We start from the raw sequence: 25917 nt of genomic DNA, 5'->3' as shown, positions 1-25917 counted from the left end.
GACTAGATTATAATCTCCACAAAAAGTGTCTGACCTACAGTAAGTGCTCAAAGTTTTGTTGAAAGAATGGTGGGCACTTTGTATCTTTATCACTCATTTCCAAATGCATAATCTGATGGTGGTCAGTGTACACATTGACCTACCAGTACACATTGGCCTACCAGGGACCTAGCTGGCTAATCTAACTGGGCCAGAGCCAGGTGGCTTGTTTAAATCACTGTGGTGGGCAGAGTCCTAAATTGGCTCCCCAAGATATCCCTCAGACCATGAAACTTGGTGTCTGTGGTTATTACATAATCTGGCAAGAGATTTGCAGATGTAATTATGATTCTCATCAGTTGACTTTGAGTTAAGCAAAAAGATGTGGTAGGCCTAATCACACAAGCCCTTTAAAATCATTTTGTCTGGTTTGTAGCAGAAAGGGAAGTCAGATTCCAAGTATGAGAAGAAATGAATGCACCACAGCCAGCTCAAAGATGGAAGAAGCCATGTGTCAAGAAATGTGGGTAGCTTCCTGGAGCTGAGTGGTACCTGACAGTCAGCAAGGAAATGGGGACCTCAGGCCCACGATGCAACAATCTGGCAACTCAGTGAGCTTAGCAGCAGACTCTTCCCCTAGACTCCAGACCAAAGCCCAGCCTAGCACTCAGCTTGATTTCAGCTTTGAGACCCTGAACAAAAAAAAAAGTCCAGTCAAATCTGCTCATCTGGCCTACAGAACTGTAAGATACTGTTTGTGGTAATCTGTTAAGCAGCAATAGAAAACTAACAACATAACCATTCCATACTAGAAAGTGGTTTTTTGCAAGGACCAAATCCTGCAATTACAGCAGGTTTGTTACTAACTTATTTGCTGTCATGCAAGCTCTTCCCTGCTTTTCCCTTTCCTGAATTTCTTTCCTTTTCCATGACCATGGAAATACTGTCCAAGAAAGAATTCCACCAAAAATTAGTTTTTACATCTGAAAATAAGATCAGTTAAGGTACTAAAAGAAAACTTCTTTGGACAGTGTCCAGCTTATAATACTGCCCTTTTATAATCAACCCACAAAGATAAATCAAGGAATAAACTTATCAATAACCAAAAGGGTCCACATCCATGCCAATAAATTTATAAAAATTAAAAAGTACAATACAAATCAGATATTGCAAGTGCATGCAAATTCTCTTATGAGAACTGTCTTACAACCTGACAGGATATTAAAAAAATAAAAACTAAAAATTCAATAAATAAAAAGAGAACTGCCTCAACATAGAAAACAATCAAATAAATATGTACACTGAGTCAGAAAATTATTTTAATAGTTACAAAACTTTTTTTTTTTTTTTTTTTACAGAATCAGTATAAAATAGCAGTTGATTTCTCCATAATTATCAGAATTATTTATACTTGAGGTCTTGGCTAAGTGGGGCTGAAATCAACAAAAGGTCTTGGACTGTTGGCTCAGAAATCATCCTAGAAAGCCCGCCCTGTTGATATCTGTCATGCTTAGCTCTTATGAGATGACCCAGTCCTTAAAAAAAAAAAAAAAAAAAAGAATCTCTCTTTATTCATTCTTTGGAGGCTTGAAGTGAATTCGGCAGCGTTCATTAAACACCTAAAATATTGAAACAGAAACAAAAGTCATTGAATTATCCTGTATAAATCAGGCCTGGAACTAAATTCAATTTAGTATGCTTCAAAAGGCTATTACCATTTTTGTCCTAAGTCAACAGACTGAGGAAACAGAAGAGTTTCCTCAGCAGTTCAAACTGACTTATGAGGTGCTGAATGCACAGAAGGCCTTAACATCCATTTGCAAGACAATTCTAATATTTTAATAAAATTTAAGTTACTTCGGGAAAAAATCATCGAGAGCCAGGTAATTTAGTTACTAGCAAACATTTCAATTTCATATTCTGGACATTTTTTAAACAACAACACAAAAATATCTAAAACAAGTTTAAATAAAGAATGCTCAATAACTAAATGTCCACATGGAACTGTGTTAAATAAAAATTTAATACGATTATTCAATGGAATACATGCAAGGTTAAAAATAATTTATGTTCTGACTTAAAAAGATCTCCAAGATTATTAAGGGAAAAAAACAAAGTCTGAATAGTACACTCTCACTTGTGTAACAAAGGTAGAAAAATACACACACATAAAATTAGAAAAGGTGTGAGTATCTGAAAGCATATACCATCTTTCAGAAGGAAGGGAAAGTAGGAGGTAGCTGAAGGAGAGGGACAGAAGGCAAAATTTTTACTGTATATTACTACTCTTAAAAATTTTTTTTAATATTTTTAATATTAAAAAAACTTAAATCACATGTCAAAAATTTTAAGTGTCCAATTATAACAATTCTGAAATTGAAAAAGAATTTCTTCTCAGAATTTACCCCCATGCATCATTAATGTAAAGAACAAATCACTTTTCAGGTTAAAAAAAAAAAAAAAAAAAACTACCTATGTTGGCTGCCATTGACTATTATAAAAATAAAAGAAAAATCTAAACACAGAGGTTGTGAGGTACTGTTACTCTATTTCTTTTTACTTATTTATTTTTTTGAGACGGAGTTTTGCTCTTGTCGCCCAGGCTGGAGTGCAATGGCGTGATCTCGGCTCACTGCAACCTCCACCTCCTGGGTTCAAGCAATTCTCCCGCCTCAGCCTCCCGAGTAGCTGGGACTACAGGCACCTGCCACCACACCCAGCTAATTTTTTGTATTTTTAGTAGAGATGGGGTTTCACCCTGTTGGTCAGGCTGGTATCGAACTCCTCACCTCAAGAGATCCACTCACCTCGGCCTCCCAAAGTGCTGAGACTACAGGCATGAGCCACTGCACCTGGCCTATTATTCAATTTCTTAAGCTGAGTGGTAGTTACATGAATATTCATTTTATTAATATTCATTAAATTCTACATGTCACATAATCTTTGGCATATGCATCTCACAATTAAAAGAAAATATGTAGAAATTATATAGACTCTTTCTAGCCCTTTTGTCTTACAATTCATCTCACCCATTTCCAGACCTGACATTTCCCTGAAATTCCCAATCAGACAAGAGGGAGGCTTCGGTTTAGTGGCCTTGACACACTGGTTGGGGTGATATATACAACTTGGCTGAGCCTCTCCAAATCCTTTTCCCAAATGATTTCCTATCCACTTCTGCTGTCCCACTGCACCAGAGCACCATGGCTACATTTTCTTCTTTTTAAAACAAGTAGGGGCCTCATCTTCTGTGGAGTGGATAGACCATATTTTCTTTAAAACTAATATTAAATCCAAAATAGTTCACTCTTCCCACTACATTTTACATATATCATAAACTTCTGCACTTGTTTTTTCAAGCCAGATGTTTCATTGTACCCCTTCCCCATCTAATCCCAAGAGTAAATATTATTTCTCCAGAGAATACAAATGGGAAAATATTGCCAAATCCTCTCAAGTGACAGACACCTTATCATGTTGGTGGAAAGGGCAGGAATAGGAAACCCTGGCAAAGAGGATAAGATAGAGAAATGTGATAAAGCAAAGAAAGCCAATTTGTATTTTGCAATGTGTTCATGTCTCAGCAAGCTGGTACATTCTGGTTTTGGTTCAGCTAACCTCTCTTATAAGCATACAGTTTAACAACATTCCACTAGTTAAGTTCAAATGATAAAACAGAATTTTCAGTACATTTTCTCAGATTTAATAGATTTTTGCCCTTTGTAAATCTTTTAGAGTTTTAGAGAGGGGTAAATGGATATACTTTTTCAGAAAACTAAAGTCAGAGTTTCATGAATTTTGACTATATGTAAGTTTCTGGGATCTGGTCCCCTAATCTAGTTCCTAACAAGAACTATGCAATAATAATAATGAGCTTGTAAATCTATGAGCAATAAAAAGCCGTATTATTAGATACCAGTAAAACTACATATAACAACAAGTTTTATGATCAGATAAGTTAGAAGACAAGCAACTGTACAGGTTACCTAATGATAGGAAAACTTACGGAAAGTAACTGAGCTCAAAAAGGCTAATTTTAACAAATAGCCTCCTTGAAGGTTCTGAGTAGTAACTCTAAGTATCAACCATGCCTGTAATTAGTGTTAGGAGACATAGAGAATGTCTCTAATGCCATTATGATGGCAGCTCTTTCAGTTCTATCATATGCTTATAAAGCTAATTTTGTTTTGGTTTTTTTTTTTTGGAGATGGAGTCTCATTCTGTCGCCCAGGCTGGAGTGCAATGGCTTGATCTCAGCTCACTCCAACCTCTGCCTTCCGAGTTCGAGCGATTCTTCTGCCTCAGCCTCCCGAGTAGCTGGGATTACAGGCTCATGCCACCACGCTAATTTTTGTATTTGTAGTAGACACAGGGTTTCACCATGTTGGCCAGGCCAGGCTGGTCTTGAACTCCTGACCTCAGGTGACCCACCCGCCTTGGCCTCCCAAAGTGTTGAGATTACAGGTGTGAGCCACCTCGCCTGGCCCTGTAAAGCTAATTATTATAAAATGGCTCTAATTAGATGCTAACTGCATCCTGCTGTCCCCACCCCCCCCCACCCCAAAAGGTTACAGCCCTCAACTGTAAATGTAAACAAGTGATCTCTACTCTCCTTACAGCCTCACGGCACTCTTTACTCCTCCTCCCTTGGTTTCCCTTTGCTAGTTGAGTTTCCATCCTACTTCTTTCCAAACACCAACGTTATTTTATACCTTCCAGCTCCTGTCATTTACCACTTCTTCAACATTCAGTTCTGACTGCATCCATTTCAACTGCAAGAAAAAAAACTGAAGTTATAAAATTTAAAGAGCAAGAAAAAAATTGAAGTTATAAAATTTAAAGAGCTAAAACCACACTCATGTTTACCCAACAAAACCTGCTACTGCTCTAGTATTTTTGTCTGTTAATGGCAGTTTGGAAGCTTCTTTGACACAATCAGCTTTCCCCATATCTAATCAATTGCTAATCTCAAACTTTGCTGCATATTCTAATCACCTTGAGAGCTTTAAAAAAAAATCCCAAGGCCAGTCAGTTCACAGAAGACATACAAAAGGCCAATAAACATAACAAAATGCCAATCTTACTCATGTATAAAGAAATGCAAATTAAGCCATAATATGACAGAATGAATAAGTCTGATAAAACCTAACATTAGTGAAGGTATGTGAAAAGATATACTCATATATATTCTTAGTAAGAGTATAAATTGTTACAACTTCTATGGAGGGCAATTTGGCAAGACTCATAGGAAATGTACATTCTCATGTCCTTGAACTCAGTGATTCCAGTTCTAGAGATTGTTCATACAACTACAGACTTGCAAAGATAGCACAGAGGAAAAAAAGGACAAGGAAGTGCAAACCTGATCTGAATAGAGAATTAAGAAAAAAAAACCCTCAGGGAGGAAAGAGAATATACATGGAAGTGATCTAGAAAGGCATGCGTTTCCTCACACCTTAACCATACAGTCAGAGGTCTCAGGCTAAAAATGCCAAGCCTTTTTAGCTTTCTATATTAACTGCCAACTTAACTACTCCGACAGAAAAGTAGCCAATTCCATTGCCAGGCCCTGAGAGCAGGACTCACCATACTCCCAGTAGCATTTTGTTAGAGGACTTGAAGGGGAAAAAGCTGGCTAGTTCCAGGCAGAAGGCTTGAAAATATTCAGGAAAATGAGGAGAAAAAAGCATGAACTATAGGTTGATGCCAACTAAGAGGTTAACACCAGGATGATTTCCTCAGGCCAAAGTGAAGAACCCAGACCAGATTTGGGAATAAAATGCAGAAAGCTCAACAAGATCTGGGCAAGCATGAATCTGACACCCAGGCCAAAGACCCTGGCCAACTAGGAGCGCAGTTCAGGCAGGAGGTTTGAGAAATTTGTGGCAACAATGATAAGAATGGAACTTGGGACAGATCCAATGGCTCCTTGCAAACTCCCTTCTTAGATTCAGAACTGGTGTCAAAGTGTAGGCCTGTACATATGGCTAGAACTGTGGAACAAGGAGAAGGACTGCATTCTGACAATTAGTCCTGTGCTGTGTGCAGTAGTAACAAGGCTGAAGAAGCCCACCAATGCAACCTAAGTTCCCATTTTAATCAGCCATACAGACCAAAATCATTAAAGCTCCACTTCTCTGACAAAGCCTGGACTGACTGCCAAAGAAATAATTTCAGTTGAAGAACAGTGTGAAAGTCACTAAGATAGTCTTCAAAACTGCTCTCAAATATTTAAAGGGATACTACGCAGAAGAGGGTTCAGAATCATCCTGGGTAACTCCAGAGAGAAGATTAAGAAGCAGTACTTACATATTATGGGAGCAGAATTTCACAATATGAAAATCTTCGAACAATTAGAACTGTCCAAAAGAGAATACACTGACACTGAGACAGGGAATCCTCTCCTGTCACAACACCCCGCCCTTAAGCAGTAGTGAAACAAAAGCTAGAAACCACTGGTTGGTGATATGACAAAGAGGATTAATGCAACAAATATGGAGTCCCAGAGACTCATAAAGGAAAGAAACTGCTACTTTGTAGCAGCCAATATGCTAGCTCTTACTTACATCCTTGAATCCTCCTGGCACACGCTCCTCAAAAATAAGAAGTTATTAGGTATCAACTCCATTTTACAGATTCAAAATCAGACTTTTCAGAACAATTAATACACAAGGTTACAAAGCCACCAAGGTAGGTGGGATTTATTTCCTCAGAGCTGTCTGCCTTTGGATTATTTTTTAAAATTCTACAACATTGCAGATATTACAGCCAACTTCTAATGCAATTTTATCAGTGCTACCAACAAACTGTCACCTTTGAGACAGTTGTCTTTGAGACTGTAGGTCTTCAACAGGCAAACTTAAGGCCACTAATATGTGACAGCAGTTATAGAGGTCCAGCAAGGAAGGTGCTTTTTTTGAGTTAAATATTCAGGTAAAGTAGTGGGGATTTTTTGACTGGCATCTGTCTATAAATAAAATATACTCACTAAAGTATTTGACTATTAGTCACAACTTAAAGAAACTGACTGAATGCAGGGTCAGAAGAGATGGGTTAAAGTCCCAGTTCTACCACTTACTAGCTTGTGGCTTTGGGGGTGTCAGTTAGTATCTCAAGTATCTCTGAGTCTTTTTCCTCAGATAGAAAATGAAGAGGTAGAGCTGTACCATCTCCAAGAGCTCTCTCTGATTCCATAATCTTCATAGCAAACTTGAAAATTAAAAAAAAAAAAAATTCACGTTTCCTTATTTGCTTATGTACTACCCCATGGTTACCCCCAGCCCTATATGTTATCAAGCTAGAAAGCAAACCTCATGCAACTCACTGATTGGTTTCTAAAACTCTCCTTGCAGTGGTCATCCTGGTGATCCTATCTGGGCCCTAAAGACACAAGGGCAGATCTCAAGGCTGAGCAAATTGTGTGTCACAATCATTCCCAAACACTCAGTAGAGTTTTGAACTTTGCTCTCCAATAACAAGTCACTCTATTGTTTGACTTGATCTGTAAAGTGACTTTTCAGTTTCCAATTTAACAGCCTTTGCCCTGCAGTTTCCTTTGTCAACACCTTCAAGAGCGTTGAAATACAAACTCCAAAATTACTAGACTTTCACCAGTTTTATATAAATTATCTATATGCCGGCTGGGCACGGTGGCTCATGCCTGTAATCCCAGCACTTTGGGAAGCCAAGATGGGCGGATCACAAGGTCAGGAGTTCGAGACCAGTCTGGCCAACATGGTGAAACCCTGTCTCTACTAAAAAATACAAAAAAAAATTAGCTGGACATGGTGGCAGGCACCTGTAACCCCAGCTACTAGGGAGGCTGAGGCAGGAGAATCTCTTGAACCTGGGAGGCAGAGATTTCAGTGAGCCAAGATTGCACCACTGCACTCCAGCCCAGGCGATAGTGCGAGACTCCATCTCAAAAATAAATAAATAAATAAATAAATAATCTATATGCCTTCATGAACAGCAAGGGGAGTAAGATCAACATCACTGCATAAGGTCACTGTCCAAGGGATCCACCAGTGCCTGTTGCATGAGCAGGTATGGAATACAGACCTGACGCAGTAGTCATGAACAAAGAGAGCAGCAAAGACAGTGGCTGAGTCCTGGATCCAGTGAGACATCCTGAATTGGCGGAATGATCGAAAAAGTGCAGCAGCCTGGCCTACTCACCTTGTGTGCAGCCAGCTACAAGGAAAGAGGTTTCTTTTCTTTTCTACTAATAGTTTTCAATAGATGGCGAAGTCCCCTTTTCAAAGTTCAGCTACATCTACTAAACAAAGGGCAAACTTTATGACTGTGCAGTATGAAAAGCATGACTCAATCCCACAAGGATCCGTAAGTCACCTATTATGCCATCTTAAAGTACAAACATGAAGTCAGGTGTGATGGCTCACACCTATAATCCTAGCACTTTGGGAGGCTGAGGAAGGCGGATCACTTTGAGCTCAGGAGTTTGAGATAAACCTGGGTGACATGGCGAGACTCCATCTCTACCCAAAATACGAAAAATGAGCTGGGTGTGGTGGTTCGCGCCCATAGTCCCAGCTACTGGGGAGGCTAAGGCAGGATTGCTTGAGCCCCAGAAGCAGAGGTTGCAGTAAGCTGAGATTGCAACATTGCACTCCAGCCTAGGTTACAGAGTGAGACCCCATCTCAAAAAAAACAAAAAAAAAAAACATGATTTTGATCATTGTACACTGGTCCTGTAGGAAAAGTCCCTATTCTTAGAAATAACTAATGAGTTTAAGGGTAAAGTGGTACAATGTGTATAACACAGTCTCAAAATGGTTCATGGAAAAACTGTATTTATGCATACAGGTGTGTGGGGAGACGGAGAGGGAGGAAGGCAGGAAAGGATGAAGAGAAGGAGAGAGGGAGGGTGAAGAGAATGAACTGTAAAGCAGGTGGGGCAACATATAAACAATAAGTGAATATAGGTAAAGGGCACATGGGAGTTCCTTATGCTATTCTTACAACTTTCTGTAAGTTTGAAATTATACAAGATAAAAAGTTACCCCCAAGAGTCCCCTCAAAAGAAAGACAGCAATAAATCCCACATAATAAAATATGCTGTATTTTTCTACTGTTTCCTTGACACGTCGCATACAATGGCTGTAAAGAAACAGTTCTGCTGCATTAACTGTATTCTGAAGTCTACACCCTATCTACATTATAGTTGATTTGGGAAAATAAGGCGTCCTCTGACACATCCCTAGGTAGGCATTTGCTGTTTTCTTAAAAGTAAAAACACCGCAGGGATGGGGAGGAAATGGGAAAAAGGCATGTCCAAGAAAAAGCCAAAGATCCCTAGCAACTTTTACACAGTAGGGAAATAAATTATAACGAGGTACAAGTGCATCTGGTTATATTTAAATCATACTATATTTTTATGGCTAAAGAGGATAATATCCGGAAGTTAAATAGTCTATATTACATTTCAGCAGATTTCTACAGAATGAAACTGGAGTTATTTTCAAAATATATTAGAGATGTTTTTCTCAAGTTATGTCTCAAAAGGCAGATACTGTACAGATGTGATTTCCCCAGAATTTCTGATGTGGTACTTCACCTGCAGTGATCCCTTGTCTTTAATAGTGGGAAAGAAACAAAGAAATGAAAATAAATTATGACTGTGCTTATTTTAGACAAAGCTGCTATGCTGCATTTGTTCAAGAAGTGCACATTTACCAATTAATAACTAAACATAATAAAATAAAGCCCACTAAAAATGAAGCACTAATCTCTTGGTCATTTTTTTAAGTAATTGCCATATCATATGCCAAAATTTTCATATTAAAAATTTTACTTTGAAGGCTACAGTTGGAAAAACTTTGCCTGAGAAATGTTAATTCTGTTCAACTTACCTTTGTCTGCTCTTTTCTAAGTTGCTTTAATAACGTTAAATCGTCCAAATTCTTTTCTCTCTCTTCTCGGAGGTTTTTTACTACTGCTGAAGTCTGGGCTATACAATTTTTTATGACTCTGTCTCTACTGGCATGAGCTGCCATCAACTAAAAGAACAAAGGAATGAAAGGAGAAAACAAAACCTGCATAAATTTATCACATTTTAGTGTTTTTCAAAAAAATCCCTGAGAGTATAGAAATTCAATACTTTCTAAAACAATTTCTGATGACTGAAACCATGAAAGAGAAGATTGTGTTGAATCAGCCACCTCATCTAAAAACATAACTGGCAGCATCTCTGAGGGTGGAAGGTATGAGGTCTGGGGCTGTCCTCCTCCTCAATATGCTCCCAGTATTGACTTCGGCTTTCCTCCTGCATTCCCCAAGCTGGGCTTTTCACTTCAGTTTCCTCTACCCTACACCACTGACTTTCCCCGTGATTCCATTCATGTGTTCCTCTATTATACAACCACCCGCACACACCTGGCCACTTAAACGGCTATTCTTCCACTCTTTGTCCTTTCATATTTTTTTCTGTCTCAAATTGTCAACAAGTGAAAGAAATTATAAACTAAGTCATGTATAGAAGATTTCATTACAATAAATAACAAAGAATGCTACCTTTACCTACGCAAGACAGAGCCCTTTTCAAGATTATAAAATATAAATATTGATAAGGAAAACTTATAAATGAAGCACAGATTAGTGGTTGCATCAATTGTGTGTGCTGATTGAAATTAAGGATGTCTGCCGGGCGCGGTGGCTCAAGCCTGTAATCCCAGCACTTTGGGAGGCCGAGGCGGGCGGATCACGAGGTCAGGAGATCGAGACCATCCTGGCTAACACAGTGAAACCCCGTCTCTACTAAAAATACAAAAAATTAGCCGGGCGTGATGGCGGGCGCCTGTAGTCCCAGTTACTCGGGAGGCTGAGGCAGGAGAATGGCGTGAACCTGGGAGGCGGAGCTTGCAGTGAGCCAAAATTGTGCCACTGCACTCCAGCCTGGGGGACAGAGCAAGACTCCGTCAAAAAAAAAAAAAAAAAAGAAACTAAGGATGTCTGACAGAACAACTCTTTGATAACCTCCATCTTAATGCAACAAATTAATAAAAACAGTTCTCATTTATTTCCCATCTTGATTCTAAAGTATCATGGTCATGTTTCAAACATACTTCCATAATCACAGCCACATTTTGATAATACCTCAAAATCTGCATTTGTAAAGCATTGTTTCAAGTTCATAGACTTTATTGTTCAGTATTGATTTTTATGTTTACCATGGGAATAAACAATGTAAAGCTAGAAAAATGTCATAGATTGAAGGTAATATGCTCTAATAAGATCTCATTGAAATTTATAAGTTTTACCTTGAGTATACTTTTGAGATTTGAAATTTCTAAAACGAGTGCTTCATAATAACCTTACTGATCATCTCCTAGGAAGGAGTGTTATTTGAAAAGACAAATTTCCCTTCTTCAGCTACAGAAGGAAGCTAGGTCAGGGATAAAAGTCAGGGTGAATATAAGCAACTTGGACATTTCATAGAGTTCTGCTTCTTGACTGACATAATACTTAAGGGAACTCAGTGGTACTTATTGGTATGGGCACTCTGCTGCAGGCTCGATCCCTGGCACAAAGCTACTTGAAAAATTAAGCTTTACTTGACATACATGTTGCTGAATCCTTCCAGGATATAGATACAGAGAAAAACCCAAACACACACACAGGATTTCCAAAACAGAAGAGTTCTAAACTTAGTATGCAAGCTTATCCTGACTCAACAAGGAGATAAAAAATAACAACTTGTGATTCTCAAAGGGCCTGTTAAAAAAAAAAAAATGACAGCAGTAGCAGCAAACATTTTTTTGAGACAGGGTCTTGCTCTGTCACTCAGGCTGGACTGCGGTGGTGTGATCTTGGCTCACTGCAACCTCTGCCTTCTGGGCTCAAGCAATCCTCCTGCCTTAGCCTCCCAAGTAGCTGGGACTGTAGGCGCACACCACCACACCCAGTTAATTTTTGTATTTTTTATGGAGATATGGTTTCGCCATGTCACCCAGGCTTGTCTTGAACTCCTGGACTCAAGTGATCCTCTCACCTCAGCCTCCCAAAGTATTGGGATTACAGGCGTGAGCCACCGCACCTGGCCAGCAATATTTGTATACAAAACAGTACTGTAAGCACTTTATAATTCAATGCGCCGACAACTCTATGAACTAGGTACTATTATTATACTATTTTACAAATATTAAAAGTGAGGCAGACAGCCGGGCATGTTGGCTCACACCTGTAATCCCAGCACTTTGGGAGGCCGAGGCAGGTGGATCACTCGAGGTCAGGAGTTCGAGACCAGACTGGACAACATGGTGAAAACTCTATCTCTACCAAAAAATACAAAAAAAATTAGCCAGGTGTGGTAGTGTGTGCCTGTAGTCCCAGCTACTTGCGAGGCTGAGGTGCAAGAATCATTTGAACCCAGGAGGTGGAGGCTGCACTGAGCTGAGATCCTGCCACTGTACTCCAGCCTGGGTGACAAAGTGAGACACTGTCTCAAAAAAGAAAAAAAAAAAAACTGAGGCAGAGGTTATGTGACATAATCAAGGTTATCCAGCTAGGAGGTAGCAGATGTGAGATTAATCTAGATCTAGAGTCCATATTGTTAATCACTACACTATAAACGTCTAGGTTAATAGGAAGATGGTAAATGGAAACAATTTTATAGATTACGGAGATTATATGAGTAGTGAGGTGAGAGCGGGAGTATCACCAAAGTGACCATAAATTCTAGTTCTTCAGACTGAGGTACCCAAAGAAAGTGAACTGTCAAACAACCTCATAGCCAATTAGGACTAGGTCCCATCCTATCGACTCCCAATACTGAATTCTACTCATTAAAGTCCACAACCTTAAGATTTTCTCAAGCCACAAGACTTACCTGCTCATTTAAAATAACATACTTTAACACAGAACAAAAATATCAGTAATTAGTGCTCTGAATTTAACTGACATGGATAAGCTTGTCCAAAACTGATCTGAGAAAGGCAGTTTAGGTTTTAAGGATGCCTTCTTTATGACTATGAATCCAAACAGTAACCTTCTGGTAGAGCTTAAAATAGCAAGTGTCATTTGAACTACAGCTTCCAAATTAATGAAAGAATATAGGTAAATAAACTATAAAAAAGATTTTGCTGCATTATTTCCTTCTGCTTTTGGAGATTAAAAAAGAGAAATAAAGGGAGGCAATGAAAAAAATATACTTGAGAAACCAAAACCTCAGGAAAGGACAACTGATCCACTGGCTTTCCTTCTCTCCCAGTTGCCAAATGCTTCTATTCCCCTTCCTGACGAGTGAGAAAAAGAAGATTTAAAGGTGTGAGGGGTTTTAATTCTTCCTTATACCAGCTGCCTAGCTTTTTAGGACTGATGTGCTCACAGTCCTTGCTCTTGTTACTGTTTTACTTCACTGTTTCACTCTCCTCCTTTCATTCCTTTGTACATAAGGTCTCCTTAAGTTAAAGGTGACAAAACAACTGCTCCCATTCTTTAGAACCATTTCTTCCCAGGTTTGGTAAGATTTCACAAGCGTAAGTTCACACATTTTCTTTAATGTGTAGTAACCAGATCAAAACTTATATACACCATCAGGTATAGGCAAAGAAAAGATGTCATTCCTTTAGTCACAGTCAAGTTACAAGATAACTGATTTCTTATTCAGCCTGCAAAGAAAGGCATGAAAGAAGCAAAAGACTCAAAAGATATACTTACAGACTCATAAAGTTGTTTACAGGTTTGGCTGGCATCAATTTTCCCTGCAAAGGAAGCTGTTGGAACCGTAGTGTTTAATTCATGTACTATTCTGTCATCAATTGTCCTCATCACCTTGAGTAATTCCTATATGTATTTAAAATACAAGAATATAACCCAAATGGAAAGTTAGTAATAAAAAATAAGTATTTCAGTTAAAAATAAAGCTCTTGGGTATTTTAAAGTCCTTTAAGTCAGGAGTGAGGAAACCAAGACAAATACATGCAACCATAAGAAAATGTTCAAGGATGATAGGTAGGTTAAGTAATGGTAATCCTAACAGTGGGCACCAACTCTGCCTCCTTGGATCAAATGTGATTGTCTTAAGGGTTAAGAGTGTTTTACTCATGTTGAAATCCCATTTGCTGGCATGGTGTTTAGCAAACAGTGTATGCTCCTTCCACTTCCAGCATACAGCCAGTAAAGTGTACTACTAGTTTTTACCTTTTCTTAGTAACCCTAGCTCATATGTTCCAAGGATCCCTCTTACCTCAGAAAGCCTCCAACTCTCAAAAACAAAAACCAACAGAAAAATAATATCAAAAGGGCAGGGAACTTAAAAAGACCAGTAGTAAGTACCTACACAGCACAACCCCTCCTACCCACATGTGATCAGTGTACTTCTTTTCACTTGTCACTAGAGAAAGGCTGGACATCAGCTACATCTCGTCTTCAGTTAAACTCTGGGAGAAGTTTCTGGCAGTATATCTTTTTCTTTTTAGTTTCTCAAATTTACAAAATATCCTAACAAGAACAAGAACAACAACAACAACAACAAAACACAGCCACTTAAAAAGCATCAAGAAAATGGCTGGGCACGGTGGCTCACACCTGTAATCCCAACACTTTAGGAGGCTGAGGCAGGAGTATCACTTGAACCCAGAAATTTGAGACCAGCCTTAATGACGGACATAGTGAGACCCTGTCTCTACAAAAAAAAATTTTTTTAAATTAGCCGGGCATGGTGACTCATGCCTATAATCCTAGCTACCTGGGAGGCTGGGGCAGGAAGATTACTGAGCCCAGGAGTTCAAGGCTGCAGTGAGTTATGATCACACCACTGTACTCCTGCCTGAGCGATAGTAAGACCCTGTCTCTTAAAAAAAGAACGAACAAATGAAAATAAAACAGAATTATATAATACCAGGAATATACTTATTATTGAAAACATCCAAGTTAACATTCAATATTAATATGTATTAAAAGCAACGTTTGATTCTTTTTCCCTCAATATACTATGCTACTTCTTACCTTTGCCAAACTTAAATCCACGCCTGAAACCAACTCCTTTCTTTCCTCATCCATTTGTTAAAATAAAAATTATTATTATTATTAAATTATTACTTTCATTTTAGAAAAGTTAGAAAAAAACTTTAAATAAAAATCATCCGTAGTTAACCACTATCAACATTTTAATATGTCCCTTTGGTCTTTTTTCTACACATACCTATTAATGTTTTTATACAACTGAGGTACTATGTAACATTTTAAAATCTGGCTTTAAGACATTATATTATGAGCATAATACAATGTGCTAGAAATGTCTTGAAAGTTTTTTTTTTTTTTTTTGAGACAGGGTCTCACTCTGTTGCTCAGGCTGGAGTGCAGTGGCGCGATCTTGGCTCACTGCAACCTCTGCCTCCTGGGCTCAGGTGATCCTCCCACCTCAGCCCCTCAAATAGCTGCGACCACAGGCATGTGGATTACACCTTGCTAAATTTTTTGTATATTTTTGTAGAGAGAGGGTTTCACCACATGGCCCAGGCTGGTCTTGAACTCCTGGACTCAAGCGATGCGCCCGCCTCAGCCTCCCAAAGTGCTGGGATTACAGGCAAAAGCCACCGCACCCAGCCCTGAAGATATTTTAAATAGTTGCATAAGTATTCTATCCTGTTCAAGCATAACTCGTTTGGCCACTTTCTCATTAACAAACATTTAGGTTGTTTCCAATTATAAACCATTTAGTCCATTCAATCTAAGTCTGTAGTCTAGATTCTGTTCTATTATTCCACTAATTTTTAGTTAGTGAATTTAATGGCCTTTTCTATACCTCAATCTAGAAGTGAAACGGCTTGCAGAAGGCTCATAATTCAGACTAATAAAACACCAGCAACTATCAGGTCTAAAACCAAGTTCATTATCTTGTCCTGTATCTTTCTATTTTTTTAATAGTATTCTCTGTAAACTGGAATTCTTAAGGAATAATCTCAATGTATTCATTGGGCAACCACCATACATAGTGAAGGATATATGTATTGTGCTTAAGTGGTAAATTCCAAACAAATGATGGCAGTACTATTTGGGGAGTCCAAAAAAAAAAAAATAGGTAAGTAGAAGACAGGGACCCACCTTGCCACTTTACTTCCTATGACTGGCCTATTTAAAAAAACAAACAAACAAAAAAAGCCCCTTTAAACTCTCTTTCAAAACCTTCCTTTTCACTATCTAAACTGAACTGATCTTCTGAGGCCAAGGGTTAAGTTGTGCCTTTTGGATAGAGGTTTTCTTGGTTATGAAAGCCCGCAGCAATATTTGTCTTTAAATAATGCAGCAGTAAGAGACAGTATCACAGAGTTCATTATTTATTAACTCATTCTTCATATAATTACAGTCATCCCTTAGTATCCATGGGGGTTTGGTTCCAGGTCCTCCTATGGTTACCAAAATCCAAGGATGCTCAAGTCCCTGATATAAAATGGCACAATATTTGTATATAACCTATGCACATCCTTCCATATACTTTAAATAATCTCTAGATTACTTATATCTAATACAATATAAATGTTATGTAAATAGGTGTTAGTTACACTGTATTGTATGGGGTATAATAACAAGAAAAATGTCTGTACATGTTCAGTATGGATGCAACTTTTTTTTTCAACTATCTCGATCCATGGTTGGTTAAATCCATGGATGTAAAACCCACAGATATGGGAGGGCCAACTGTCCTATGTCTAGCATGTGTCAGGCACCATTCAAAACATCAAGGCTACAGTAGCGAATAAAAGAGGTCCTTGTTCTTATAGAGCAAAATTCCTGAAGGGGGAGATAGAAATTAAACAAGTATCCTATAAATAAGATAATCTTAGATACTAAAAAGTACTATGAAAAAGAAAACAAACTAAGGTGATGAGATGAAGAGTGACTGAGTGGTGCTTGGGGGCTACTTCAGATAGAGATTGAACCAACTATAGTAACATCTGGGCTGGGGGTGGTGGCTCATGCCTGTAATCCCAGCAATTTGAGAGGCTGAGGCAAGGTAGGAGGATTGCTTGAGCCCAGGAAGTTGAGGCACTGGTGAGCCATGATTGCACCACTGCACTCCAGCCTGGGCAACAGAGCGAGACTCCGTCTAAAACAAACAAACAAACAAAAAAACTGGTAGCAGTAGAATTAAGGAGAGGTAGTTGGACTTAGGATATATTTTGAAGACAGAGCTAACAGAAATTGCTGAATTGGTGGTCAGGGACGAGAAAAGAAAACAGGATGACTTTCAGGCTTGAGGCCTAAGCATCTAATTGTATGGAAGTGCCATTAACTTATGGTGGGGGGAGACTGGGGAAGGAAGAGACTTCGAAAGAGTGGGAACATCAAGAGTTGTATTCTGACTCAGGCTCTCTGATGATTACTGTTCGTTGTCTGTATGTGGTAACAGTATGGTGTTAGAAAGTTGTAATCTTTTGGAGATATAGACAGAAATTTTACAGAAAAAAATGATATGGTATTTGGGATGACCTCAAAATGATTGGATTAGGGTGGGATAAGTGGTAGTAGTGAACAGATGAAACAAGACTAGCCATGAATTAGTTGTTGGAGTTGGGGGATGGGTACATGAGTATTTGTGGTACAGCCTTCTCCTTTTGTGTTACGTTTAAAATCTTGTATAATAAAACTTTTTTTTAAAGTTTTGTTGTGGCAACATATATTGGGAAGCATGCAGAGAAAAGGGAAGGCTTATACACTGTTGACGGAAATGTAAATTAGTACAACCTCTATTGAATATATGGAGATTTCTCAGAGAACCAACAACAGAACTACCATTTGACCCAGCAGTCCCACTACTGGGTACTTACCCAAAGGAAAATAAATCATTACATAAAAAACACACCTAGAGGATGGGCGCAGTGACTCACGCCACTTTGGGAGGCCGAGGCGGGTGGATCGTGAGATCAGGAGTTCGAGATCAGCCTGACCGACATGGTGAAACCCCATCTATACTAAAAATACAAAAATTAGACTGGCATGGTGGCACGCACCTGTAATCCCAGCTACTTGGGAGGCTGAGGCAGGAAAATCACTTGAACGAGGGAGGCGGAGGTTGCAGTAAGCTGAGATCGTGCCACTGCATTCCCGCCTGGGCAACAGGGTGAGACTCCGTCTCAAAAAAAAAAAAAAAAAAGACACCTGTACTCATATGTTAATCACAGCACTATTCACAGCAGCAAGCTAAGTGTCCATCAACAGTTGACTGGATAAAGAAAATGTGGTGTATGTATACACACATATATATAGAATACCATGCAGCCACAGAAAAGAATGAAATCATCCAGGCATGGTGGCTCACATCTGTAATCCAGCACTTCGGGAGGCTGAGGCGGGTGGATCACCTGAGCTCAGGAGTTCAAGACCAGCTTGGACAACATGGTGAAACCCCATCTCTACTAAAAATACAAAAAAATAGCTGGGTGTGGTGGTAGGTGCCTGTAATCCCAAATACTTTGGATGCTGAGGCAGGAGAATAGCTTGAACCCGGGAGGTGGAGGTTGTAGTGAACCAAGATCGCACCATTGCACTCCAGCCTGGGCAACAAGAACGAAACTCTGTCTCCAAGTCTCCAGAAAAAGAAGAAAAATAATGAAATTATGTCCTTTGCAGCAACATGGATGGAGCTGGAGTCCATTAAGTGAAATAACTCAAAACAGAAAATCAAATACCGAATGTGCTTGCTTATAAGTGGTAGCTAAACAATGGGTACATATAGACATAAAGATGGAACGAATAGACATTGGGAACTCCAAAGGGCAAGGGTAAGGAGGAAGGTGAGGGGTGAAAAATTAGCTGTTGGATACAATGTTCATAATTTGTGTGGTGGGTAAATTAGAAGGCTATCGGGCAGGTGTAGTGGCTTACGCCTCTAATCCCAGCACTTTGGGAGGCTGAGGTGGGTGGATCACGAGGTCAGGAGTTTGAGACCAGTTTGGCCATGGCAAAACCCCGTCTTTACCAAAAATACAAAAAATTAGCCAGGCATGGTGGCACACACCTGTAGTCTCAGCTACTTGGGAGGCTAAGGCAGGAGAATTGCTTGAACCCAGCAGGCAGAGGTTGCAGTGGGCTGATAATTGCGCCACTGTACTCCAGCCTGGGTGACAAAGTGAGACTCCATCTCAAAAAAGAAACCTGTATATGTACCCCCAAATCTAAAATTTTAAAAATTAAAAAAAACAAAAGACAAAAAACAAAGCTCTGTTTTGGACTTGTTACGTCTGAGATGCCTATTAGATATCTGAGTAGAAGAGTGGAATAGAAAGTAGAATATGCCAGTCTGACACTGATCAGGGTGGAGTTATATTAACAAACTGATGTTCTTTAAAACCATGAAACTAGAATAGATCACTGGAGGAGACTATAGAAAGCGAAGGGGGCCAATGATTAAGGAATTCTTCCATCTAAAAGTAAAGGAAAAATTCTGGTTTAACAGAGGGATTGGTCATTTGTGTTGAATGTTACTAACTCAAGAATTATATGGGGCTGGGTGCGGTAGCTCACATCTGTAATCCCAGCTCTTTGGGAGGCTCAGGCGGGAGGACTGCTTATGGCTAGGAGTTCAAGACCAGCCTGGGCAACATAGTAAGACTCTGTCTCCACAAAAGTAAAAAAATTTAGCCAAGCATGGTGGCATGTGCCTGCAGTCCTAGCTACTTGGGATGCTGGGGCAGAAGGATCACTTGATCCCAGGAGTTTAAGGTTACGGTGAGCTATGATGTGCTACTGCCCTCCAGCCTTGGTGAATATGTCTCAAAAAAATTTAAATGAATAAACGATTATATGAACAGAAATTAAACTTTTAAACTTAGCAGGATGGAAATCATGGGTGACCTTAAAGAGAGCCATGTAAATAGAGTGTTTAATGGAATGAAAAGGTAATGTGGCTTAAGTACACAGAGAAAGATAAAACATGGTGTAACATGAGGTCCATTATTAGAGGTCATATGATAGGATTTTAGTCTGAGACCCACAGGGAACCAAACATGTGTTTTCTGTTGTGATTAAGGTTACATGATCAGATCTGTGTTCTAAAATGACTGCTTAGGTTAAAGTGGACTGGAGAGGAACTAGAGTAGATGTCAAAAGATCAGTTAGACGACTGCAGCAATCCAGGTGAAAGATTACGTCGTTTCACATTTCCTGGGATTTTTATTGACTCTGAACTTTAACCAGTTTTGAGTTTGAACACTTTAGCCCGATTCATCTCCAATAAAACAATTTGGACATACTACTAAGTTCCTTACATAGCAATGGGAATCTATCCACATTAACTATGTAATGAGTCCATCAATTTTATTGTCTTACCAATGGAACCTATGGATTATCAAATAGTCATGTAGTGCTTAATGACAAGGAAACATTCTGAGAAACGTGTCATTGAGTTATTCTGTTGTGTGAACATCATAGAGTGTATTTACACAAACCTAGATGGTATGGCCTACTTACACACTTAGGCTATATCGTATAGATGACTGCTTTTAGGCTACAAACCTATACAGCAGGTTACTGTACTGAATGCTGTGGGCAACTGTAACACAGTGATACTTGTGTATCTAAATATATCTACATATGGAAAAGGTGCAGTAAAAATATGGTGTTATAATCTCATGGGACCACCGTTGTATATGTAGTCAGTCACTGACTGGAACGTCATTATATGGAGCATGACTGTGTATCAATTTTTCTGTGTGTACTAGAGAATTATCAATATATGATCTAGAGCTTGCCTTTAACATGGCAGACATTAGCCACGTGAGATTATTTAAATTAAAATTAAATGCAATTTAATATTTAGTTCCTTAATTGCACTCGTCACATTTCAAGTATTCAAGAGCCACCTGTTGCTAGTGGCTACCATATGGAGATAGCATAAATGCAGAACATTTCCACCATCACAGAAAGTCCTACCGGACAGTGCTATATTCTAGAAAATATAATGACAACCCCTTAACTGATAATGTACTTGTTCAGGAATTGCTGAAAACTGTATGCCATTCTTAAATGTCACAGAAGAGATACCCGAAAAGCTAAAGAGAAAGAAAAAAAGGGAGGTAAAATGATTGGGGGAAGGAAACATTGTAGTGAAATAAAGTGTGGGTGATGAAGTAGTAGAGGCATGCCATTTAGTCCATCATTTCAGCTATGAAAAGAAGGAGATTCAAATTTTGTTTATAGGAACCTGTTGAGAACAATGAATATTTTGTCCAACATAGTGGCCCCTCAAGTGTTTTTGTGGTGTAATGAGACAGGAAGTGATTTCTTTCAAAATTGAAAAGGGAGAAGGAAAAGAAGTGTAAACCACCTCACTAGGCTCACATTTCTTCAAAGGGAAAAAAGTGCCAAAGCTGTTAAGGCAACTCCAAGAGGTTCTAGGCAAAAGTTCGGGCTGTTCTCACACACTGTGAGCAAACGAAGGTGAAGGAAGGCACAAAAATGCTGCCATTGAATTATGTGGATCATCCATAAAGAATTACTGACTACCTACCTGAGGCCTAGCCCCAATGGCATACACTCCTGTCCACAGAAATTCACCAAGAAAATACATAAAAGACACCCCTCAACAGAACAGACATCATACACAATAAACTGCAACACCTGTCCACAGAAATACACACAGTTCAATGGTTCTCTGAAGGCTGCATCTTGTGTAGAACCCTCGTGAGCTTCTAAACATTACATCATAGCATGTAGTACCCCCAGCTTCTTCTATCTTTCATCCTCCTCAAAACAAGAAGAGATCTGATATATCATGAACCTCTCATTGTAGGCTGACTCTGAAATTATGCAGGTGTTTTTCTTGGCATGCATTTTATGTCTTCTCTCTAATTGGTGAGGTAAAAATCTCATCCTCTTGGAAGGCAATTTAGGTATTGAAGGAGTGCCTATATTTCGTAGTGGGCAGGAGTAGAGAAAACTTTCTATTGCCCCTATAATTATACTATAGTCTACTCCTAAGATTCATTCTCAGGTAAAGTTATTTTATAATTCTACATATTTTTTAGGGTACATAGGGGTGAAGAGTAGGAAAGGAGCCATTATATAACTAAAATACAGTGTACTCCAAAGAATGATATGGAACTCCCTTAACCTTTCCTCTCCTCTCCCTTTGCCTGACGGTACCCAGAAGTAATGCCATTGGTACTTGACATCAAGGTCCCTTTTACATGATGCTCTTTTCAGACAGATCTGGTTCCTCAAACTCTATTTTTACAACAAATCTCCCACAGTGCTTCCCCCAAACCAGAAACATAAACTTGTCTACAACTGCCAGAGTCCTCTAACACCCAGCATCCCCAAGGACAGGAATAGAAAGCAGCCCTGTAAGCATAGAAGAAACCATCACTGATGCTAGAAAATAACCTATTTAGCATGTACCTAATTACAATGTGATTAAAAAATCACTTATGTGTCAATGAATATTCCTAATAGAAATACTAATATTTAAACATGCATGTTGAAGTGCTGGGGGGTGGGTAGGAAGAAAGAGACATGTATGAGGACAACGATAAGAGACATGACAAGAGGCACTTTGGGGTTGGATTTTAAAAGGTCTTATATACCATGTTTAGAAGTTTAGATCTAGTCATATGAACCTAAAACTTAAAAGCATAGCTTAGATTATAAAATTCAGAATATAATAGCATATGCCACAGTATTATGGAGATTAGATTGAAGGGGGGATTTAGCAGAGAAAAAAAGTGCCAGAAGATAGGAAGGCCTGTTGCAAAGCTAGTTCCAAAAATGATAGGGGCCTAAACAAAGCCACTGGCAGTAGTGATGAATCTTCCTAAAGCACCTCTTTGATCATTTCACCCCTCTGCCCAAAAAGGACTCCCTAACTCACACTTGACACACAAGGCCTTCCACAAATCTGGTTGCAACCTTGTGTAATCCCAATGTGCCCCTGTATAAATAATGTGTTCTAGCAATACTGATTTTCTATTTCCCTTAAATACATAAAACTTTTTTGTCTATTATCCTATTGCCTCTGCCTAGAATACCCCTAGTCCCTGCCTGCCTAAGGCCCAACTCAACCATATCTCTTGATTTGTTTCTCTCTAAATTATTTTAGCATTTTATTCTTTTTTTTTTTTCAATATTTTCCACATTTTATAGCCCTACTTAGATTACGCTCCTTGTTTTATACTCCATCCACTGGGTTTCCGCAAGTGCCAGGAGACTAGTAGGTATCTGTTACGGGTTGAATTGTGTGTCCCCAAAATTTATGAATTCCTAATCCCCAACATGACTGTATCTGGAAAGAGGGCCTTGAGGTATGTAATAAAGGTTAAACAGAGGTCATAAGGGTGGGGCTCTAATCCGATAGAACTGATGTCCCTATAAGAAGAGGAAGAGATAGGCTGGGCGCCATGGCTCATGCCTGTAATCCCAGCATTTTGGGAGGCTGAGAGGGGTGCGGATCACCTGAGGTCTGGAGTTCGGGACCAGCCTGGTCAACATGGTGAAACCCCATCTCTACGAAAAATACAAAAATTAACCGGGCATGGCGGTGGGCGCCTGTAATCCCAGCTACTCAGGAGAAGAATCGCTTGAACTCGGGAGGTGGAAGTTGGAGTGAGCCAAGATTGTGCCACTGCACTACAGCCTGGGGGATAAAGCGAGACTCTGTCTCAAAAAAAAAAAAAAAAAAAAAAGAAGAGGAAGAGATACTAGAGATCCTTCTCCTTCCATGTGCAGGCACAGAGAAGAGATAGTGACATAGAGAAGACATGGGAGAAAGCAGCCATTGACAAGCCAGGAAGAGAGGCCTTGCTATAACTAATTCTGATGGCACTCTTTTTCCCCTCTTAAATCAAACTGTATAGACTAGAAACTGATGGCAGCTTAATCTTGGACTTCTAGTCTCCAGAACTGTGGAAAAATAAATCTCTATTGTTTAAGCCACCTAGTCTGCGGTATTTTGTTATGGCAGCCCTAGCAGACTAATACAGTATCCAATAAATTCTTGAATGCATGCTAAAATGGGATTCTAGGCACTCGATTTTAAACATTCTTTTCTGGATTTTATTTCAATTTGGAAATAGAATATTTTCCAGAAGTACTAAATCTAATTTTTATAATGAAAAAATAAGAGTTGCAAAAATTTTAAACACTTTAGGCCGGGAGTGGTGACTCACGCCTATAATCCCAACACTTAGGGAGGATGATGCAGGAGGATTAACACTGTCTCTACAAAATTTCTTTTAAAAAATTACCCGGGCGTGGTGACACGTGCCTGTAGTCCTAGCTACAGGGAGGGTGAGGCAGTATTCAAGAATACCACTACCTTCAAACCGTTCAAAGTACAAAGCTTACTACAGATAGGTCAATTTTCAGTATCTTGGGTTAGTTAATAATGCAATACATATTTAAGATCATGATTTTGGAATTCAACTTTGTAACTAAACAGAAGCACATTTATGACTGAATTGGAACAGATAACTTTAATGGCAACTTGGTCAAAACCAGATCCCTATTCTTGAATTCATGGGTTAATAATTAGCCCTAGATCTCTGATATTTGAACATAAAAAGGCAGAACCTTTAAATATTACATCTTCTCTAATGGGCAATGACACTAGAGCAGGTACTATAATTAATCCTCCCTCCAAGCTTCCCTATGTCCTGTCCCACAAAAATGGTAAATTGTACCAAGTATTTGTTTTATCAACTAAATAGCTCTTCTTCACCTTCTTCTCTCCCACAAAAACTCTACTTAGAAAAGTAGGAGAGGAATGGCAGAAGCTGGAAACTGAGTTCAGGGAATTGCTACAAGATTGTTACAATCCTTATCCACGGATCCCGAGCTTTACCACCGCGGATTACCCAGAGCTTCCTAGTCAAGGCCTGCGAGCCGCGGAGAGAACTATGACCCCCCTCCTCCCTCCTCCTACAGAGCAGCCTCGCTCCCTAAGGCCAAACCCGCGCCCCCCATGACCTCCAATGGCTCGAGAAAAGAGCTTTGAATTGCCCGCTTTTTCCAAAGCTGGTTCATACTCCCTCGCAAAGCAGGGAATAGGGTCTGGGGACAAAACGGGGGACATGCCTGCCACACGAGGAAAACCCCATCACCTGGAACTCGGCGAACTCCTCACAGTTCACACCGCCACTGGGCGCCGCCATATTGGACAAACACGAGGACCCCGCTGCAGGCCAATCACCGCGGAGCAAAGGTGACCGCGGAGCCGCCTGACAAAAAAATATAGTACGAGGGGAATCCTTAGGAAAGCTGAGCGCAAGGCTTGACTTCAACGTGGTCCGCATCCACCTCGAAACCTGTCACCCTGCTGTCCTAACCCCTTTAACATGTCCTCCTGGAACTGGACCAGATACATGGATCAAAGATTGTCAGACCTTGAAGGGACTGTTTACTCCAATCCCATCTTTTCACAAAAGGGAAACAATTTCCTTGTGGTTCCCCTACCAGGTCGTTGAAGGAAATCTAGGCAAGTTAGGCCTTTCTAATACCTCTCACTCCAGTGCCTAACCTCCTCCCCCGACCCTGGAGCAGAGGGGTCTTTGTTAAGAATTTGGGACCACTAAGAAACGTCAAGAAAAAACGGCATTTCTGGCAGTGTGGGTGGGTATGAGTAAAGTGTTTAGGATGGAGACGATCAAATGTTTTTAGAAAATAGGTAAATAGAAAACAAATTGAAAACATACATGTTAATTTCTCAGATTAGCCTGAGGGATGCTCCAACAAGAGATAGGGCCACTGAGCACTGAGTCCAATTATGTGTTTTCTGATAAAACATGTTCATTGAAAACACTGGAAGAGCGGCATACTGGAACACTGGTGTATTTCGGGAGTTTACAGCTCACGAAAGTTGCACATTTCCCTTCTATTTCACACAGGTACTCCCATGGATACATATCCGCTAGGGCAAGGGCCCACGGCGCCACACTCCACAGGACCATTTCCGAGACTGGCTCAGGGCGCGGCGTCACGGGCACT

At 39.7% G+C, this 25917-nt stretch overlaps 1 protein-coding gene across 9 annotated transcripts; it reads right to left on the bottom strand.

The window, feature by feature from the left end:
- Positions 1-1285: 1285 nt before the first annotated feature.
- Positions 1286-25820, bottom strand: MIX23 (mitochondrial matrix import factor 23). Of its 9 annotated transcripts, none has more exons than XR_009213107.1 (6): positions 25626-25820; positions 13657-13782; positions 9852-9998; positions 7058-7188; positions 4692-4751; positions 1286-1514 (listed from the first exon to the last, which is right to left on the bottom strand). XR_009213107.1 is itself a non-coding variant. In XM_032150026.2 (5 exons), exons 1-5 carry the CDS (start codon positions 25083-25085, stop codon positions 1548-1550), a joined length of 435 nt encoding a protein of 144 aa, XP_032005917.1. In that variant the 5' UTR covers positions 25086-25117; the 3' UTR covers positions 1286-1547. The 9 variants fall into 9 exon arrangements, 4 of the variants coding, with proteins under 4 accessions (XP_032005917.1, XP_058293413.1, XP_058293412.1 ...); XR_009213106.1 differs by lacking the exon at positions 25626-25820 and adding an exon at positions 25035-25117; XR_009213108.1 differs by lacking the exon at positions 25626-25820 and adding an exon at positions 25009-25064.
- Positions 25821-25917: the final 97 nt, after the last annotated feature.

The sequence above is a fragment of the Hylobates moloch genome, unplaced genomic scaffold (genome assembly GCF_009828535.3).
Source record: "Hylobates moloch isolate HMO894 unplaced genomic scaffold, HMol_V3 SCAFFOLD_4, whole genome shotgun sequence".
Classification (NCBI taxonomy): Eukaryota; Metazoa; Chordata; class Mammalia; order Primates; family Hylobatidae; genus Hylobates; species Hylobates moloch.
This window is presented reverse-complemented; position numbering and strand designations above follow the sequence as displayed.

Excerpts from the sequence above, each read along its gene's own strand:
- MIX23 (XM_058437429.1), bottom strand. The coding sequence starts at position 21,508 with ATGTATTTTCTTGGTGAATTTCTGTGGACAGGAGTGTATGCCATTGGG. Across the intron at positions 9,999-13,656 it reads GTAAACAACTTTATGAGTCT|TTGATGGCAGCTCATGCCAG; the intron begins GTAAGTATATCT and ends TTGTTCTTTTAG. Across the intron at positions 1,599-4,691 it reads TAAATGACAGGAGCTGGAAG|GTGTTTAATGAACGCTGCCG; the intron begins GTATAAAATAAC and ends TCAATATTTTAG.